At 62.8% G+C, this 17,882-nt stretch overlaps 2 protein-coding genes across 2 annotated transcripts; one reads left to right on the plus strand and one right to left on the minus strand.

Moving 5' to 3' along the window:
• Positions 1-3,347: 3,347 nt before the first annotated feature.
• GPR37L1 (G protein-coupled receptor 37 like 1) lies at positions 3,348-7,673 on the plus strand. Its single transcript, XM_017347863.3, has 2 exons — positions 3,348-4,087; positions 6,357-7,673. Exons 1-2 carry the CDS (start codon positions 3,476-3,478, stop codon positions 7,146-7,148), a joined length of 1,404 nt encoding a protein of 467 aa, XP_017203352.2. The 5' UTR covers positions 3,348-3,475; the 3' UTR covers positions 7,149-7,673.
• Positions 7,674-9,984: 2,311 nt separating this feature from the next.
• ARL8A (ARF like GTPase 8A) lies at positions 9,985-17,738 on the minus strand. Its single transcript, XM_051820489.2, has 7 exons — positions 17,397-17,738; positions 13,312-13,392; positions 13,009-13,082; positions 12,121-12,214; positions 11,580-11,647; positions 11,329-11,399; positions 9,985-11,013 (listed from the first exon to the last, which is right to left on the minus strand). The coding sequence occupies exons 1-7, from the start codon at positions 17,517-17,519 to the stop codon at positions 10,964-10,966; spliced, it is 561 nt and encodes a 186-aa protein (XP_051676449.1). The 5' UTR covers positions 17,520-17,738; the 3' UTR covers positions 9,985-10,963.
• Between the last annotated feature and the right edge of the window lie 144 nt (positions 17,739-17,882).

Genomic DNA, 17,882 nt, shown 5'->3' on the forward strand with positions numbered 1-17,882 from the left:
GGGACAGAATCCGGCACCCCGACTGGGACTAGTGCTCTATTTCTGATCCAACTCCCTGCTAATGGCCTGAGAAAAGCAGTGGGAGACGGTCCAAGTGTTGGGCTCCTGCATGCACATGGGAGACCTGGAAGAAGCTCCTGGCTTGGTCTGCCCACGTGGGAGACTCAGAAGAAGCTTCTGGGGGGCCGGCACTGTGGCATAGTGGGTAAAGCTGCAGTGCCGGCACCCCATGTGGGCTCTGGTTCGAGTCCTGGCTGTTCCACTTCCGATCCAGCTCTCTGCTATGGCCTGGAAAAGCAGTACAAGATGGCCCAAGTCCTTGGGCCCCTATTCCCGTGTGGAAGATCTGCAAGAAGCTCCTGGCTCCGGGCTCCTGGCTTTGGATCAGCATAGCTCTGGCCATTGCGGACATTCCGGGAGTGAACCAGTGGATGGAAGACCTCTCCCTCTCTCTGCCTCTCCTTCTCTCTCTATGTAACTCTGACTTTCAAATAAATAAATCTTAAAAAAAAAAAAAAGAAGCTTCTGGCTCCTGGTTTTGGCCTGGCCCAGTGCTGGCCATTGCGGCCATCTGGGGAGTGAACCAGCAGATGGAAGATCCGTCTCTCTTTCTCTCTGTCTCTCTGTGTGACTCTTTCAGATACATAAATAAACATAAACAAAAAACAAACAACAAAGCAGTGTCTAGGAGTCTCAGCTTTGGGGCTGGACAAAGCTGTATTTGGATCCTAGCTGTGTGTCCTCGGGCAAGTCCCTTTACCTCTCTGGGCCTGGGAAAATAACAAGAAGACACAGGAGAGCTCAGGTAATGGTGCTAATGGTGATTAGCTGATGGTGCTAATGGCGACTTTGTACCCAAACAGCCACACCAAGAGGCAGAGGCCCAGAGCCTAATGCTGCTGGGGTGCTGGGGGCTCTGGGGGTTTGGGAAGCGAGAGTGTCTCCTGAGCACGGTGCAGGGGCCGCGGGGGCGGTGACAAGGAAGGCGGACACAGGCCCTCACCAACTCTCTTTTCTTCTTCTCGGGTGCAGGGCCCCTCTGGCTAGGCTGGGGCCTTCTCCAGTGGGAAGTGTCTTGCAGAAGTTGCGTCCACTCTGGGGGACACCCCAGGTCACGTTTGCCATCTGCCCTTGTGAGCGACTCCCACCCCTGGCTGGACAGGCCCAGTTTCTCTTCTCTTTTTCTTGTCGCAAGGAGCCGGAGAGCACAGCTGCCTGCCCCCTCCCCATTTGATTCGATTGTCTTCCCCAGCGCCCCTTCCTCTGCTGCCTGGGCGAGGTGGGCGACCCAGGCCTTGCCCTGCTGCCCGCCATGCACACATGCTGAAGCCCACGTCGCCACGCCCAGCAGTTCTTCCCTGTGACTCAACCCCAGGAACCCACGGCACACAGACTTCCGTACGCGCAGAGTTGAGTCCCCAGATACACACCAGGAGCTCCAGATCTCCCCTGCATGGGGTGGGTATCCACCCATGCCTGGGTCAGCCATGAGCGCTCCCTCCACAGCAGGCGCAGGCGCAGGCGTCAATGCTGCTGGTTTTCTGGAATCTCGGCTTCTCTTCACCTGCTTTGCATCCCCTGGCTCAGCTCCCAGAGCCTGCCTTGGTCACGCCCCTGTCCCTCTCCATCGCCTTCGGGATGGGATCCTCAGCTCTGTGGCCTGGCACACAAGTTCCTTCTGGTTCATCCCCTGCTGATCTCTGCAAGCGCCTTGCCCTAAGTGCCCAGGACTCTCCCAGAGTCCTCTGTGTTCCAGCTTCCTCGTCACACTCGCTGTTCTGCAGGCATGGCTGGAGCCTCCTTCCTCCCTGTGGTCTGTCCAGCAAGCTCACAGCCCGTATTCAAATGTCACCCTGGGTGCTGACAGACTGGCAGGTTCCTCCAGGCTCTTCTGGGCGCCCTCGCCATTGTGGCCACTGCCTTTTTTTTTTTTTAATTAATTAATTAATTTGAAAGAGCTACACAGAGAAGGAGAGGCAGAGAGAGAGAGAGAGAGGGAGGTCTTCCTTCCACTGGTTCACTCCCCAATTGGCTGCAATGGCCAGAGTTGTGCCTATCCAAAGCCAGGAGCCAGGAGCCTCTTCCAGGTCTCCTATGCAGGTGCAGGGGCCCAAGGACTTGGGCCATCTTCTACTGTTTTCCCAGGCCACAGCAGGGAGCTGGATCAGAAGCGGAGCAGCTGGGACTCAAAGCAGTGCCCGTATGGGATGCCAGCACTGCAGGCGGAGGTCCCACCAGCTACGCCACAGCACCGGCCCCAGGCCCTCGCGTTCTAGTGCATCTACCATGCTCAGCTGGAGCTGTTCAGTACCCCTGGGAATGAAGCCGCTCGCCGGACAGGTCTCTCGCACTTCCGCACACCGAGTGTCTCGTGCGCAGCAGGCACTCAGCCAGGATGTGTTCCTGACAATGTCCACCCACCTTGTGTCAGCCTCAGTTGTGGTTAACATTTTTGTTGTGGCACATGGATCAAGGCACCGCTTGCAACACTGGCATCTGGCGTCGGAGTGCCGGCCGGAGCTCTGACTGTTCTGCGTCCAGTCCCGCTCCCTGCTAACGTGCTTGGGAAAGCAAGTACTTGGGCCCCTGCCACTCATCTGGGACTTCAGGAAGGAGTTCCTGGCTCGTGGCTTCAGCCTGGCCCAGACTTGACACTTGTGGCCATTTGAGGAGTGAAGCAGGAGATGGAACTCTCTCTGTCTCTCCCTTTCCTATCCATATGCCTTTCAGATAAAAAAAATATTAAAAAAGTAAATTTCAGTTGTTGGGGGTGGGCTCTGTGGTGCAGTGGTGAGGCTGCTGTTTGGAGAACTCATGTCGTGGTCCCACCTCTGCTTCCGATCCAGCTGCCTGCTACAGCCCAGCCCAGGAGGCAGCAGGTGAGCCCTTGCCAAGCATAGGAGACCTGGGTGGAGCGCCTGGCTCCTGGCTTGGGCCTGGCCCAGCCCCAGCTGTTGCGCACATTTAGGAGTGAACCAGAAGGCAGAAGGTCTCTCTGTTGTTGTGCCTTTCAAGTAAACTGAAATTTCAGATTTTGAATCTGACAAGTGGGAGCGTGGCGAGGGGTCCACCGAGAAACCAGGTGAGTGCTGGGACCCAGAAAATCTCAGGAATCGTTTGGCTTTGCATGTGGGTGCTGCCTGGAGTCAGGCAGAACCAGGGGCCCTGTGCCCCACTTCTGGTTCTGCCCCTGCCTCGGGGGGTCACCCTGGGGCAGGCTGAGCTGCCCTGGTTGTGCGGGGCCCAAGAGGGAGTGCTGGGGGTGAAGAGCTGTGTGAGGGCAGCAGAGACTGCTCAGTGTCCAGCAGAGGGCCCTGCCCAGCCCGTGGCTGGGAGGGTGGGAGGGAGGGCCGGCCACGGCAGACGCCTGACCGGGGCGGACCAGCTGCCAGCTGCCTCTCTCCGTTCTGCCCAGCTTGCAGCCCTTGCCTCACCTGCTCTCCCCAGGCAGCGGCTGCCTCCTGCTCATCCGGCCATGCGCTGGCTGTGGCCCCTGGCCGTCTCTCTCGCTGCGGCGTCGGCCACCGGACTGCACGGTGTCTTGGGCAGGTCCAGAGCCGAGGAGGTCCAGGAGCAGCAGGGCCGAGCCAGGAGGGGCACCGAGGATGAGGAGGCCAAGGGCGTGCAGCACTACGTGCCTGAGGAGTGGGCTGAGTACCCCCGGCCCATCCGCCCTGCTGGTCTGCAGCCCACCGAGCCCCTGGTGGCCACCAGCCCCCGCCCGGACAAGGACAGGGGCACGCCAGGCAGCGGGCAGGAGCTGAGGGCCAACCTGACGGGGTCCCCGGGCCAGAGGCTGCGGATTCAGAACCCCCTGTACCCGGTGACCGAGAGCTCCTACAGCGCCTACGCCGTCATGCTGCTGGCCCTGGTGGTGTTTGCCGTGGGCATCGTGGGCAACCTGTCGGTCATGTGCATCGTGTGGCACAGCTACTACCTGAAGAGCGCCTGGAACTCCATCCTCGCCAGCCTGGCCCTCTGGGACTTCCTGGTCCTCTTCTTCTGCCTCCCTGTGGTCGTCTTCAATGAAGTCACCAAGCAGAGGCTGCTGGGGGACATCTCTTGCCGGGCCGTGCCCTTTGTGGAGGTGAGTGTGGGGCCCCGGGAAGCGGAGCTGCGGCCTGGACCTGCTGCCCCTACTCTGTCTCGGGGGGAGGGGGGCATGTGGGGGTGAGCATGGCGCTGGTTCTGGGGGCTCTCAGCAGACCCTGGCGGGCAGGTGTGCAGGGTCCCATGTTCCAGTCCTGCCTGCTCCCCTGCTTTGGCCGTGCGCACATCTTCCCTTTCTCTAGACCCTGCACTGGCTCTCCCTGCTCCACCCTGCCCCGTGTCCACACCGAGACATCACCCTGCCCTTTGTGCGCCCGTGGCTGCTGCCCAGTGCCCACATCTCCCTTCTTTCCTGCCTGGTGTCCTGTCTCCCCGCAGGGAGCTCCCACGGTCCCTCCCCACTCAAGTGAGTGCCCCCACCAGAAGGAAAGGCCCTTCCTTGCTGTGACTTATTGTCACAGCCTCCTACGCCCTCTCTGAAGGGGGAGACCTGGTTTGGGCTCTGTCCTTGTCACTCACCTCTCCTTTCCAGTTTCCCCATCACCCAACTGGGGTAGACCAGATGGTCCTTCCAGCGAGCCTGTTCTATGATTCCTGAGTCTCCCCCAGCACCCTCATTTCTATGTTAACACAAACACAAGAGTGTTGGAGCATGTGCAAACCATACAGAGATGCCTTCACCAAAACACGGCAAAAATACACCAATGTCTGTGCAAGGAGGCAAGACACAGCAAGACGGCTCTCTGCATAAGAACACAGGACAAGCAGGCAGCCTCGTAGGTTCAGCTCTGTGGGGGTAAGGATGGGGACTGTTGCGGCTGCCACCTCTCTGTGAAGGCTGGTGTCCCTCTGAGGCACGCGTTGAGTGATGCAGGGGACCTGCCTGCCTGAGGAGCAGTCAGGGGCAGGCACTGGGACACAGGTCCTGTTCCCAGCCCTGTTCCCGGTCACCTTAGTGGACTGGCCTTTGGCAGCTCCGCAGTTGGAGCCGTCTTTTGCTTCCCAACCCAGGGAGACCACCTACTGGTGGCCCAAGGGGGCTCTGCCTCACAAGAAGTCCCTCCATGTGGGAGCAGCCTGGGGTCCTGGTCCCTCACATCGTGCTCAGAGCCCAGGGGCCAGGCGGACTCCTCAGGGGACTCTGGGTCAGACAGACTGGATCTGGAGTGGGCTTTGCCCCAACTAGCCAAGAGACCTTGACCTTGCCAAGTTGCTTAACCTGCCTGAGTTTCAAGTTCCTCATCTGTACATTGGCGCTAATAGTAATGATAGCGATCCGAACGAATTCTCAAAGGATTAAGTGGGGGAATTTCTATAAAATGCTTAGAATGAATATTAGCAGTGGTCTACACCTGGGAGTGGACCATGGTGCGGGGGGCAGGACAGCAGACAAGAGCCCTGTCTTGCATGTGGCTGGCAGGTCAGTGACCGTGGGTCCCCACAGGCTCCCAGGCCACCTGCTCATGCCCCCTGGAGGATAGAGATGACCCAGAGGCCCGTCAGGTCCTCCCTCTGGGCTAGGGTTGGGTGGGTGGGAGTCACAAGGTGGCCCCAGGAGGAAATGGGAGGAGGCAGCTTGGAGCAAAACTTGGGACGTTTCTGGCGCTGTCGGCAAGGAGGAGAGGCGAGTGTTTTTGCCAGGGGCTGCAGGCCGATCCGCTGCTGGCCGGGGCTTCCCGGCAGGGCTCCCACAAAGGACACTGGGAGGCTGAGCTCATAAGGGGGGAACTGTGTGGCTCCCTCCCCTCCCCCCGGCAGAGGAGGAAGCGTCTGGCCAGGCAGGGCCTGGGCGTACAGCCCCCAGTGTGCTGGGACATCACTTGAGGGCTCCAGAGGGGGCGGGCACTCCCCTACCCCCCGACCCCACGCTCTTTGGCACTTCTGTCCCTGCTACCCTGCTTCTTCCTCTGACTTTCCTGCTGCTGTGGGGGCGGGGCTGCTCAGGACAGGGCAGGGAGGGTTCAAGACCACCCACCCGGTTGATGCCCACTGTTGGGGGCAGGGAACGGCTCTCCCACGTCTTGGTCTTGGTTCTTCCTTTGAGAGGAACTCCCAGGCCCTTCGTGGGGTCTCGGGGTCTTGGGAGGCAGCGAGTCGGTCAGCGGTGGCCAGGGGGCGGCGTGTGTCATCGTCAGCTCTGCCATTCAGTTTCCTCCCCTGTGGGACGGCTGAGCAGGGTTTGTGCAGCAAAGCCGTCCTACGAGTCCCATGCCCACCCCTCGGAAGCCCAGGGCTCTCCCCCCCACCCCCGTGCGTGCGCGCCTTGACCAGGGGCCCCTCGCCCGCCCCCACGTCCTCGCCCGCAGGTGTCCTGTCTGGGAGTCACCACCTTCAGCCTGTGTGCCCTGGGCATCGACCGCTTCCACGTGGCCACCAGCACCCTGCCTAAGGTGAGGCCCATCGAGCGCTGTCAGTCGATCCTGGCCAAGCTGGCCGTCATCTGGGTGGGCTCCATGACACTGGCCGTGCCCGAGCTCCTGCTGTGGCAGCTGGCACAGGAGCCCTCCCCTGCCTGGGGCTCCGAGGACTCGTGTGTGATGAAGCCCTCGGCCAGCCTGCCCGAGTCCCTGTACTCGCTGGTGATGACCTACCAGAACGCCCGCATGTGGTGGTACTTCGGCTGCTACTTCTGCCTGCCCATCCTCTTCACCGTCACCTGCCAGCTGGTGACGTGGCGGGTGCGGGGCCCGCCGGGACGCAAGCACGAGCAGTGTGAGAGCCAGCTCAACCGCACCGTGGTGGGCCTGACCGTGGTCTATGCCTTCTGTGCCCTGCCGGAGAACGTGTGCAACGTGACGGTGGCCTACCTCTCCCCGGAGCTCAGCCGCCAGACACTGGGCCTGCTGGGCCTGGTCACCCAGTTCTCCATCTTCTTCAAGGGCGCCATCACGCCCGTACTCCTGCTATGCATCTGCAGGCCGCTGGGCCAGGCCTTCCTGGACTGCTGCTGCTGCTGCTGCGACCAGTGTGCGGGCGCCTCCGAGGCCTCGGCGCCCGGCGGCCGCTCGGACAAGCTCAAGGCCGAGGCGTCCTCCTCCCTCTACTTCCATGAGCCCAGGGAGTCGCCCCCGCTCCTGCCCCTGGGTACCCCGTGCTGAGGCCAGGCCCCCCGGAGGAGCGGGATCAGGTGGGGGGCGTGGGGGAGGCGCTGTTTCTTCCCTTGTGGGTCCTGCTCCACGGCAGGGCGTGCTTCCTACAAGGGGGCCTGGGTTCCTCTCACCGAGGCTTGGGGATGTCCAGCCCCTCCCCAAGCCTGGCCTTTCCTCTCCCTCGTGGGGGCTTCCACGGGTGGGTGGTGATGCTTCTGGGTCCTGAGAACTGTCTGGAAGCTCTCAGCCCCACCAGCTGTGAACCCGCAATTCACCGGCCCGCCCTGGTCCCAGCCCCACGCCCCTGTCCCTGCCATGGAGCCTGACTGTGTTAGCTGTGAGCTCTCCAGGTGTCACCTCCCTCTGCCACTCCGGGCCCTGTTGTGGAATGGAGGGCCCTGGGGGGCAGGGGCAGGACCACCTTGTCCCCTCCCCCCTCCCTCCTTTCTTTGGGTGCCCTGGGCTGCCTAGCCCCCTCGTTAGGTGCTTGTTCTAGAAGGCAATCCGTGACCAGCAATAAACTAGGTAGAACTATCCCGGTGCCCAGTGCACGTTCTGGGGCCGTGTCCTGGCAGCACCCACATGCACCCCAGGGGCACACCCCCCCACTTTGGCCCCGCCTCATGCCCTGCACAGCCCTGTGGCCCTTGAGGGACAGAGAGGATAAAGGGCTTGGGGAGCTGGGGAGGGAGTCCTCGCTGTGGCTCAACCCCAGCGGTCCCCGGAAGTCAGCAGGCTGCCCAGCAGTCTGGTGTGGAGCCCCCTCTGCTCCCCACAAAGCCCCCATTCAAGGCAACCCCGCGTCTTTCCTGTGCCCGCAGCCTCTCGCTGTGAGCTGCTCCTGCTGTTTCTTAGGACGGCCTGTTTCGCCTGCACAAGGCGCAGCTGCCTGTCCTCTGCTTGCCCCACCCCCAGCCGCCCCAGCCCCTGCCCCCATCTGTACAGACCCTGCAGCTCCTCCTGCTGGTCCACCCTTGAAGGCCCACCCCCCCTCTGGGTTCTTCCAGACCCACCTCACCAGGTGGGGCCCTGAACATCCCGAATGGCTGTCCCCCAAACCCCACTGCCTCCAACTGCACCTGCCTGGCCAAGCCCAGCTCCCCTGCCCCAACCCCCTCCCCAGTGCGGAGCCTGCCTTGACCAGGAAGGAGCCAGGCTGGGGGGCAGGGGACTCTGAGTGCCCCGCCCACGCCCCTTGGCCTCAGACTCCCTCTGCCCCCTCCTGGAGATCTTAACAGCCTTGTTCTCTCGCTGGCACCCACCCCAGGGCCGGGTGACGCCAAGAGAGAGGGAGGCTGTTGCTAGGCGATGGCTGCCAAGCACACACCCTTTTGTGCTGGGGAATGACACCCACCCTGTTGCCACGGCGACCAAAGCCCCCAGCTTCGCCTGCAGAAGCTGACTGGGGAGGGGACAGGTCGCAGAGGGCCCAAGGCTTGCCCTGTGGAGTAGCCGGGGCTGCGCCCCCCGCCCCTGTCCCCCAGTCCTCTGTGCACCAGCGGCTTCATTCTGGAAGTAGCAAGAGGGTTTGTGGGGAGCCGGGGTGGGAGCTGAGGGGCAGGAAAGGGGCACCCGCGCATCCTGTTTGGGGGCCTCTGCACAAAGGCACCCCCCACCCTCCCTCCCCTGGGCTGGCCGGCTCAGGGCTGGCCGGGCGGGGGAAGGCAGAGGAGGCAAGGCCCTGCCGTCGCCGCCGCCTCTCAGTCCTGCCGACGCGGACAGCTTACAGAATCGGTCAGCAGGCCGAGGCGGCCTTGGAAAACGGCCACTGTCCCCGAGCCAGGCCAGCTGGGCACAATGTGGGGTTTGTTGCTCAGGGGTCCCAGGCTCGCCGTGGGGCAGCGCCGGCTCGGTGGTGGGTGGTGGACTTGAATACGGATGCTCAGAGGCGGCACTGAGGTCCACCCCGCTGGGGGCAGACAGCAGCCCTGGTGCCAGGTGGTGGGCCAGCAGCACCGCCCCCAGCCTTGCCCCTGCCCGGGTGATCACCTCGTCCCACTCCCAGCCCCCTCCTTCATGCGGGGAGTTGTGAGCCAGGGACTTAACCCGTCGGCTTGCTGGCCACAGCGCCCTTGCTGGGGGCACGACAGGACCTGAGAAAGGCAGTTCGCCCTCAGCTGTCCCCACGTGAGCTGCCGTGGTCCTGTCCCGGGACCATCCTGCAGCGGCAGTGGGGAGCTGGGCCAGGCGTTCTGCAGGGGCCTGCTCCATTTTCCAGGGTGGAGGGGCGGCGGAGCGGAGGAGGCGGGACTTCCTCTAAAACTGGGTCAAGATGGCCTCGATCAGAGTGAGCAGCCCCACAAGGCTCAGAGGGCCAGGGGAGAGGCGCTGGGGTGGTCCCCCCGCCCCCGGCCCCCCGGGGACACCCGCAGCCGACAGGAGGAGGCCCCGGCTCCGCAGGCCCAGGCTACCCCATGAGGACCGTGGAAAGGTTCCGGGCTCGGGCCCAGGGGCAGGGACAGAGTTCTGGTTCCGGCCCAATCTGGCTGCAGGTGAGCTCCTGGGCCTGGGGGAAAGGAGCTGACTGCAGGGAAACGGCCAATGGGTCCCGGCGCGGGCCACACCCCTGCCCGCCCCCCAACTCTGCCCCCCCTCCCCCGCCACCCGCCCCAGCCCCAGCCCCAGATCTCCATAGCGCCATGTGGCGGCTGCCCCCTCGGCACAGCGCTGGCAAGAGGAGGAGAACGCCACGCCACGGCCCGGACATGCGGGCGGGGCCGCGTGTGAAGTGCCCCTGGCTGTGGTGCCAGCCTGCACCTGCCCCGTGGCCGTGGCTCCGTGCCGGGGCCCGGTGTCGGCCGCCCCACACCACCTGCAGAAGAAGAGCCATCACTGCACACACCCCCCAACACAAAATCGGTCGTTTATTTTGTTTCTGTAGTTATTAGGAGGCAAAAAAATGTACAGTTACAAGATCGTTTTCCCAACAGAGGTTAAATGTGAGCTGAAAAGTGTAAAAAAAGGAAGAGGAACATCACTTTACAAATCATTAAATTAAACAAACGAACGAACAAAACCCAAAGGACCAGCCCCCTACGCTGAGTTCTCTCCTTGTGCAACTCTGCGAAACGAGAACAGAAAACGAGGCAGGCCACAGAGCCGGGGGCGGGGCCAGACGGGAGGGAGGTGCTGGGCGGGGTGGGCCGGGGTGGGGTGGGGCCTTGGCACCTGCTTGTGCCCCGTGGCCGCCCCCAAGGCGGCCAGGGTGGACAGGAGGCCCCTGCAGAGGCTGCCAAGCCGGTGCCATTCAAGCACCGAGGGGCTGGGCCAGGCCGGGGCCGGAACACGCAGGGCAGGGGGAGGGCAGTCCCTGCCCCCCCCCCAGCCAGCCACCACCTCTCCCGACCTGAACGCGCCCCAGGCCAGCCCTACATCTCCTTCCTCCTCTCCAGACTGCACCCCTCCACCCCGGTCCAGCGTGGCCCCTGCAGCATCAAATGGCTGATTTTAGTCTTTGCTTAAATTAAAAAATTAAAATATATATACATATATATACTGTACACACAGGACAAGAACAGAGAGTGTTGCCAAGGGAAGCGGGGGATGGGACGGGCGAGCAGTGCGGGCTGGGGGCCAGGGCTGGGGGGGGGGGCAGGGCTGGGGGAAGGGACAATGGCGGCAGGAGGCGAGGGCTCCAGAAGGGGGGGCAATTTATTTTACAATAAAAACAGGAGTTCAGACCTCAGCAGAACAGGACTCTGGGAGCCCCACAGGCCCCCCCCACGCTGAGGGAGGCAGGGGGGGCGGGGGGGCGGGGGTGGGCGGGGAGCCCGGCTTCAGGTTTTCATGACCATGGTCCCTGGGGCGGGAGGAGGGCTGCGGTCTCAGCTTCTCCGTGACTTTGAGTGCTGGATAAGCCACTGTAGGGTAATGTCTGGGTGGGGACAAGAGACAAGGTCACAAGGCCTCCTCGTGCTGGGCACACTGGGGACGTGGCAGGAGGCCCAGAGCTTCCCCAAGTACACCCAGGGGTCAGGCCCAGAGCACCACGCTCCCAGCAGTGCTGAGCAGGTGGCATGGCCTGCTAGGGGCGGGGCTGGGAGGATGCTCCGAACCTGGGCCTCCACGGCTCCACCGCCCCCCAGGGCCACAGAGCTCTGGGTCCCGAGGCACCACACCCAGGCATGCCTCCCGCCTGCTTCCCCCACCGCTGTTCCCCGGATGCCAGCCTCTCCCCAGACCCACGCACCGATGTTGTCCTTTTCTTTGCAGGAGATGGAGTAGCAGCAGATCTCTCGGTCCTGGATGGCAGACAGATTCCTAAAAGGGAGACCCGGGTGGTGTGTGCTGGGGCTAGGACAGCCGTCGGGGCTGCCGCAGGGAGAGTGAGGCTCTGCTGCCACCGTGTGGCAGATACTGAGAACAGCAACAAACCCGGCCTCCAGGGCAGGTGGCTGGGTTAATTTAGGTGTAGGAAGCAGAGAGGGACAGCAAACTCACATTTTCTCAATCAGCTCCTTCTCATCCAGTGCTCCTGGGAGGTCTCGCTTGTTGCCCAGGACCAAGACCTGCAGAGTGGGAAGACGAGGGTTAGGTCTTGTTAAAATTAGTTAATTGATTATTTGAAAGAGAAAAAGAGAGATCTTCTGTCCACAGGTTCACTCCCCAAATGCCTGCCAACGGTTAGGGCTGAGCCAGACAAGCCAAGAGCCAGGAGCTCCACCCAGGTCTCCCACACGGGTGGCAGGGTCCCAAGCATTGGAGCCATCTTCTACTTCCTTCCCACGATGCATTTGCAGGAAGCTGGATCAGAGGCTGGGACTCCAACCAGCACGCGGATATGGGATGCAGGTATTCCAGGTGGCTTAACCCACTGCACCACAATGCTGGCCCCACCAAGTGGCATCTTAACTGCAGCACCAAACGCCCACCCCAGCTGGCTTCTGAGACCCCCATGTCCTCTGTGCAGCCCCCCAGGCCTGGCTCTGCCCTGCCTCCAGGCATGCCCCACCCTGCCCTGCCCACTCCCTCTAGTTCCTACCGGGATGCCCTGCAGCTGAGGTTTGTCCAGAAGGTTGTGGAGCTCATTCTTGGAGGCCTCGATCTTCTCCTGGTCGGCAGCATCCACCATGTACCTGGGGAAGGGACGCGCATGTCGACCCCCCAGGCCGGGAGGCAGGCAGGCAGGTAGCAAGGGGGGGGGCTGCTGCCTGGGGCAGGAAACCTTTCATTGCAGCCTGTCCCCGCCAGGCTGCGCAGCTGACTCGTCTGACGCTGGTGCAGTTCTCTGTATCTGCGGCAGCGACTCCTGCACCCGGCCACATCCTGCCTCCCAATGCCTGTGACGACAAAGCTGTGACTCCCAGGCAAAGCTTGGCCCTGCAGGATTAACTGTCAGTCCCCCCCCGCCCCCTCCCAAAGTGACCCTCTTATGGTTTCATGGGAAGCCCGGATAATTTAGAATGAAAAAAGCAAAGGAAACCCCAGAACATTTTCCTGCAGTAAGATACTTTTAAAAATCAGGCTTAAAAAAAAAAAAAACAAAACAGAAAACCCTATTGTTTATTGTTTCCAGAAAACAAAACAACCTATTGTTTGAAGAATAAAATCATTTTTCAAAAGCAAGGGAACGAATCATTGAAACCACCCAAAATTCAAGACAGCAGTGGTGGCTCTGGGCCACTGGGAGGCAGTGTGAGGAAGGCACAGTGCACCTGTTTGCGGAAGGTGTGCATCTAGCCTGGGTGGCGGAGCCCTTGGCATTTAGCCAGGAGGACACGCAGACTAAAGGGGCAGGCAGGGAAGTGAGGTGTGACCCAAGGATCACGTCTGACCCACTTCTGTGCGTCTCAGGTGTTTGGAGGTGGCAGGGCTGGGGAAGCTGGGCGGGGCAGCAAGTGCCCTGGGCCATGCCTCGTCCGGGACTTACACAATGGCGCTCACTCCTCGGCAGTAGCGCTCCCACATGCTGCGGAATCGGGGCTGTCCGCCGATGTCCCAGAGCTGAGCAAGAAGACGGCAAGATGGCCCCCAGCTGGCAGGCAGCCCCTCCCACCCTCCCCCATCCCCCCCCCCGCCTCCCATCTCCCCACCCTTGTCACCGTGTGGGACCCTGTGAGCCAAGCTTCCCTCTCCTGGAGGGTGCTCCTCCCAGGAGACCCACATCTTCCCCTCCCCCGCACACCAACGGAGGCCACACCCCCTGGCACCTGGCGCTTGGCCCCACCCTCACCTTGATGGTCACGTTCCCTTTGGTGATTTTGCGCATGTTGAAGCCCACGGTGGGGATCATGTCCTCATTGAACTGCCCGGACTGCAGAGAGGAGCGAGAATTGCAGACGCGCCAGCCCTGGCAGGGGGTCAAGGGGCCGCCTTCTCGCTCTCCCTACCTAAAGCCCCTTTACTGGGGTCAGGAAGCACACCCCACCGCCACCCTGGGCAAGGACCCCAAGCAGGTCATGTCTGGAGGTCGAGGGGGATCCCACGGGAAGCAGACACGCCAGTCCAAACTGGCCACCCTCAAGGCCATGCCCACCCACCAGTCTCTGCATTAGCCCACGTGCATGTTTGCACTGGCTGGGGGGCGGGTAACCAGATAACGGGGTCCTCCCCACGGTCTGCCCCCGGGGCCGGGAGCAGCTGAGGGAGCGCAGCTACGTGGCAGCATGAGCAAGTGCCTGCCCGGACCACGGTTCCACGCAGCATTGCTCATCTTCAAGCGCCAATGCTTTTCCCTTCTCCCCTCTAAAGTGTCTCGAATCTCTGGATGGTTCCGATGCACCTGCAGGCTTTGGATGGGGCGATGCCCGATGCCTTCCCCGTGGCCCCTCCATGCTGCCATGTGGGACACTTCTGCTTACCCCCCAGAAGCCCGCTGGGGGCGACAGCCTATCCCACCATCCCCTGTTCTGCCGGCATAGACAGCCTACCTGAAGACTGGGGCGGGGGGCGCCACCTAGACGGAAGCGCATGACTGTCTTTTCCCTGCGGGAGGCGCCCTCGGGCGAGGTGGGCACTGGGCACCTGTGGCTCATGGCCAGTGACAAGGTGCGGCAGGAGGCGTTCCCAACCTGGGGCCCACAGTGAGCCTTCTGTGTGCCCCGAGCCTCTGAGTGCACATGATGGGTGCGTGTAAATTTCAGCCCTCCCTGGGTGTCCATTGCGATGGGCTCCAGGACTGCCCTGGGATACCAAAAGCCACAGAGGCTCAAGTCCCACATCTAAGGGGCCTGGGGTCTGCGTGGGTGGCATAGCCCCCCGTACACTTTCCCTCTAGCTTCCTTACAAGACTGAATGCCACATGAAGACTCTGTCAACAGGGCTTCCACGGTGCCATTTATAAAATGACAAGGAGAAAGTCTGAGCGTGTTCTGTACAGATGCAATTTTTTTTTCCGCAAATATTTTCCATCCACAGCTGGTGACTTGGGGACGCAGAAGCAGCAGACACGAGGAGGCACTGCTCGCTTCTCTGGGGGAAAGGGTCCATAACTTTTCTCAGAGATCAAGACACTCAAAGGTCCCCAGAAATTAGGAGCCACTGAGCAACAGTGTGGCTGTTCTGGCTAAGTGGAGGGGCTGGGGCTGAATGTGGTACAGCCCCCTAGTCCCAGCAGGCTGCTGGCATGCCTGGGTGGGTGCACCTGCTGGACTGAAGTCCCGCCCAGCCCCCATGTGCCATGTGCAGCTGGGCTGGGTCAGAACATGGAATCCCTGGTCTGGAGGAACTGAGACGAGACCCCTCACCCTCTTCAGGCCTCGGAGTTTCTGGCTGCAAAACCAGTGGCAGGTTTTAGTTCCCCAGGACTGGAGACAGAGGCTCCCCGAATGCTGGAGACGGCTGTGCCAGAGTGCAGGGAACCGCCATTGGTCTTCCACGATGACAGGACCTACAGGCTCCCAGGTGAGTGAGGAGCCTGGCCTGACCACCCGGCCTCTGCCAGCCCCAACCCCAGCCCCAGCCCCAGCTGGTGACCATGGCAAGGGGGCTGCAGCGGGGACCTCCAGGGAGCCCAGCTCCCTGGCACCAGTTCAATTGTGCATTGCAGCGAAGGTGGCATGGAGGTGGGATTTTACTTCCCGTTGCATGGCATCCAGCTCCGCAGGGGGGCTGGGGCGCCACCGTAAGGCCCAGCCCCCCTCCCCCCCCCCTTCTCAGACTGGGATTCCCTCTGTCTTTCCAGCTATCAGGGAGTTCTTTATAAAGAGCCCAAACCCCACCCTCCTCTAACTTGCTGCGTCTCCATTTTTAAATATTTGACAATGACCCCTGCTCTCCGCCGGGGCAAGACACCTCCCATCTTTGTTGCTAGAAACTTTTTCAGAAGTCACAAGGTCCATCTTAGGTGCTTCGAAGCCTCATAAGGTCTCTGTCAAGTTTCCTCCCAGCTCCCATGCACCTGCTGAGCGGCCAGACATGCCAAACTGGGTTTCCATGGACAGCCAGATCTCAGGATGAACAGAAAAGAACCCAGGAGGGGAAAAACAGAGACAAACACAGGCCATGTGAGTGGACCGCGGGGCTGCAGAGTCAGGGGTGGGCATGGGAACAGTGCCCGGGGGGGCCTGATGGCTCATTTCTTTCTGGAAGGCGGTCGGCTGTGAGGATACAAAGGGTGGGCAGAGGGGCGGCGGCGAGACAGCCCTGGAGTCTCGGATTCCCAGACACACAGCAGGCGCTGCTTTCTTTGGAGGCCTCTTCAGGGAGGGGGCATTGAGCCCGCCCTTTAAGGACATGCCAGCTAAAGTTGCCAATTTCGCATTAAAAGAGGGAAGGCACGGCCTGGCCCGGCAGGGGGACCGTCCCCTGCCCGCCAACAGCGACCCTGGCAGTGGGATTCGGGACTCTCAGCGTCTGTCCTGCGGGAGACCCCCGCTGACTGGAGGGGAAGCTGCTCTGGGGTGGGGGGAGACCGGATCCCCCTGTGTCCCTGTGAACCCCTGCCCGGCACACGGGAGTGCTTCCTTCTCCCTGGGCTGAGCCACGGCTGAGCCTGCTTCTCCTCCCAGCCTTACCCTGCACACATCCCCCAGACAAGTCCCCCGGGGCCTGCTGAGCCAGGTGGGAGCACCCGTCAATGCCAAGTCTAAGACCCAGGGGCAAAGGTTAGCTCAGAGCATCATCCAGGCTTCAGCCTGGGCCCGGAGATGAGGAGGAGCCAGGAGCCAGTGGGAGGAAGAAGGGTGGGCACCTGCTCAGGCCATTTCAGGAAGGAAGCTGGTCCCCGGTCGTGTGACCGTGGGTGCCAGCCCCTCCAGCCTCCTGTCCACCCTCAGCCTCGGCCTGCGGAGTGACACAGTGCCCCTGTGATGTCCTGGCCAACCACACAGGCAGGTGGTGGCCCCTCTGCCGGCCAGCCCCCAGTCCTGCTGACTCTTCCCATCAGCACCTCTGACCACTCTCAGGTTCTGGCAAAGCGGACATCCCCAGTCCCTGTCCCAAACCCTCCTGAGCCCCACAAGCCTGGGCCCGCCGGGCTGGGAAGCGCAGGCCGCAGGCCGCAGCCATGATGGCAACCTGGGGCTCTCACACCCAGGGAGCTCATCTTCCCCTTTTTGAAAGAGAGATTTTAACTCTTTGCTCACCAGGCCCTGTCCCTGAAAGACTCTTGCCAACATACACCTCGGCCAGGAACGGGAGGCCCTCGGCCCCCCTGTCCCTTGTCCCTGGCCTGGGCAGCGCCCCTCCGACTCCCCCTCTGCACCCCGGTGGCAACTTCTGATGCAGCACTGTCTGTGCTGGGAGGCCAGTGTCCCTGGACCCCTGCTGGACCTCGCAACAGCAGGGGGAGAGATGCCAGAGGAGGAGTCTGGGTAGGAGCCAAGGCCCTCAGCTGACCTCCCGGCCCCCAGGGGACGCCTCCCCTCCCCCTCAATAAGGCCTGGCCTTCCTCTTGCAGCCAGGAGGGGTTAAATCCTCAGGGTGGGGCTAGGCTGGCCCAGGACCCCTCCCCAAACCGCGGCAGCCCCATCCTGCAGGCGCAGGGCGGGCAGGCCCCGGCGCTTTCGCCCAGTCATGCCCCCTTGCGCGGGGTGGAGGGGGCCTGGCCTAGCCCGCGGCCGGTCCCTCCCAGCTGAAGACCCCCTTGGTGCCGCCAACCCCCCTCGAGGGGCACCAGCCCTGCCTCTCTGTTCCCCCTCGCCGGCTCCGGGCCGTGCCATTCCGCCCCAGGGCCGGACCGCGGGTCGCGCGCCTCCCGAGTCCCCCCAAGGGCCGTGCTAGGCCCCGAGCGCCCGGGCCGGCTCCTCCCCCGCCCGGCCGTGCCCGGCCATGCCCGGCCATGCCAGGCGGCGCCCCCGGCGGCCCCGGCCCGCCTACCGCGATCACGTTGACGAAGGTGGTCTTGCCCGAGTACTGCAGCCCCACCAGCGTGAGCTCCATCTCCTCCTTCCAGAACAGGGCCTTGAACCAGTCCAGCAGCTTGTTGAACAAAGCGATCATGGTCGCCGCCGCCGGCCCCGCCCGGTGCCGGGTCCCCGCCGCCCCTCGCTGCCCTCTCGCTGCGGCCCCGAGCGGCCCCTCCCGGTGCGGCCCGGGTCCCGCTGCTCGGTGCGGGCGGAGGCTGGAGCGCGGCGGCCGACGACTCGCTGGCCCCGGATCCGCTCGCCGATGGGTGTGGCCTCGGCGCCTCCTCCTCCTCCGCCGCCGCCGCCGCCGCCCTCCCGCGCGGCCGGCCGCGTCCTGCTCGCGCCCGAGCGCGCGCTCCTCCAGCGCCCGGAGCCGCCCGGCGCCGCGGGTGGGTGGGCGTTGACGCGCAGGCTGGCGCCGGGGGGCACGTGGGGAGAAAGACGGAGCGGCGATTTT

This window comes from Oryctolagus cuniculus, chromosome 13 (assembly GCF_964237555.1).
Source record: "Oryctolagus cuniculus chromosome 13, mOryCun1.1, whole genome shotgun sequence".
Taxonomy (NCBI): Eukaryota; Metazoa; Chordata; class Mammalia; order Lagomorpha; family Leporidae; genus Oryctolagus; species Oryctolagus cuniculus.

Excerpts from the sequence above, each read along its gene's own strand:
- ARL8A (XM_051820489.2), bottom strand. The coding sequence starts at position 17,519 with ATGATCGCTTTGTTCAACAAGCTGCTGGACTGGTTCAAGGCCCTGTTC. Across the intron at positions 13,393-17,396 it reads CCTTCGTCAACGTGATCGCG|TCCGGGCAGTTCAATGAGGA; the intron begins GTAGGCGGGCCG and ends TCCTCTCTGCAG. Across the intron at positions 11,400-11,579 it reads AAGGAGCTGATTGAGAAAAT|GAATCTGTCTGCCATCCAGG; the intron begins GTGAGTTTGCTG and ends TCTCCCTTTTAG.
- GPR37L1 (XM_017347863.3), top strand. The coding sequence starts at position 3,476 with ATGCGCTGGCTGTGGCCCCTGGCCGTCTCTCTCGCTGCGGCGTCGGCC. Across the intron at positions 4,088-6,356 it reads GGGCCGTGCCCTTTGTGGAG|GTGTCCTGTCTGGGAGTCAC; the intron begins GTGAGTGTGGGG and ends CCTCGCCCGCAG.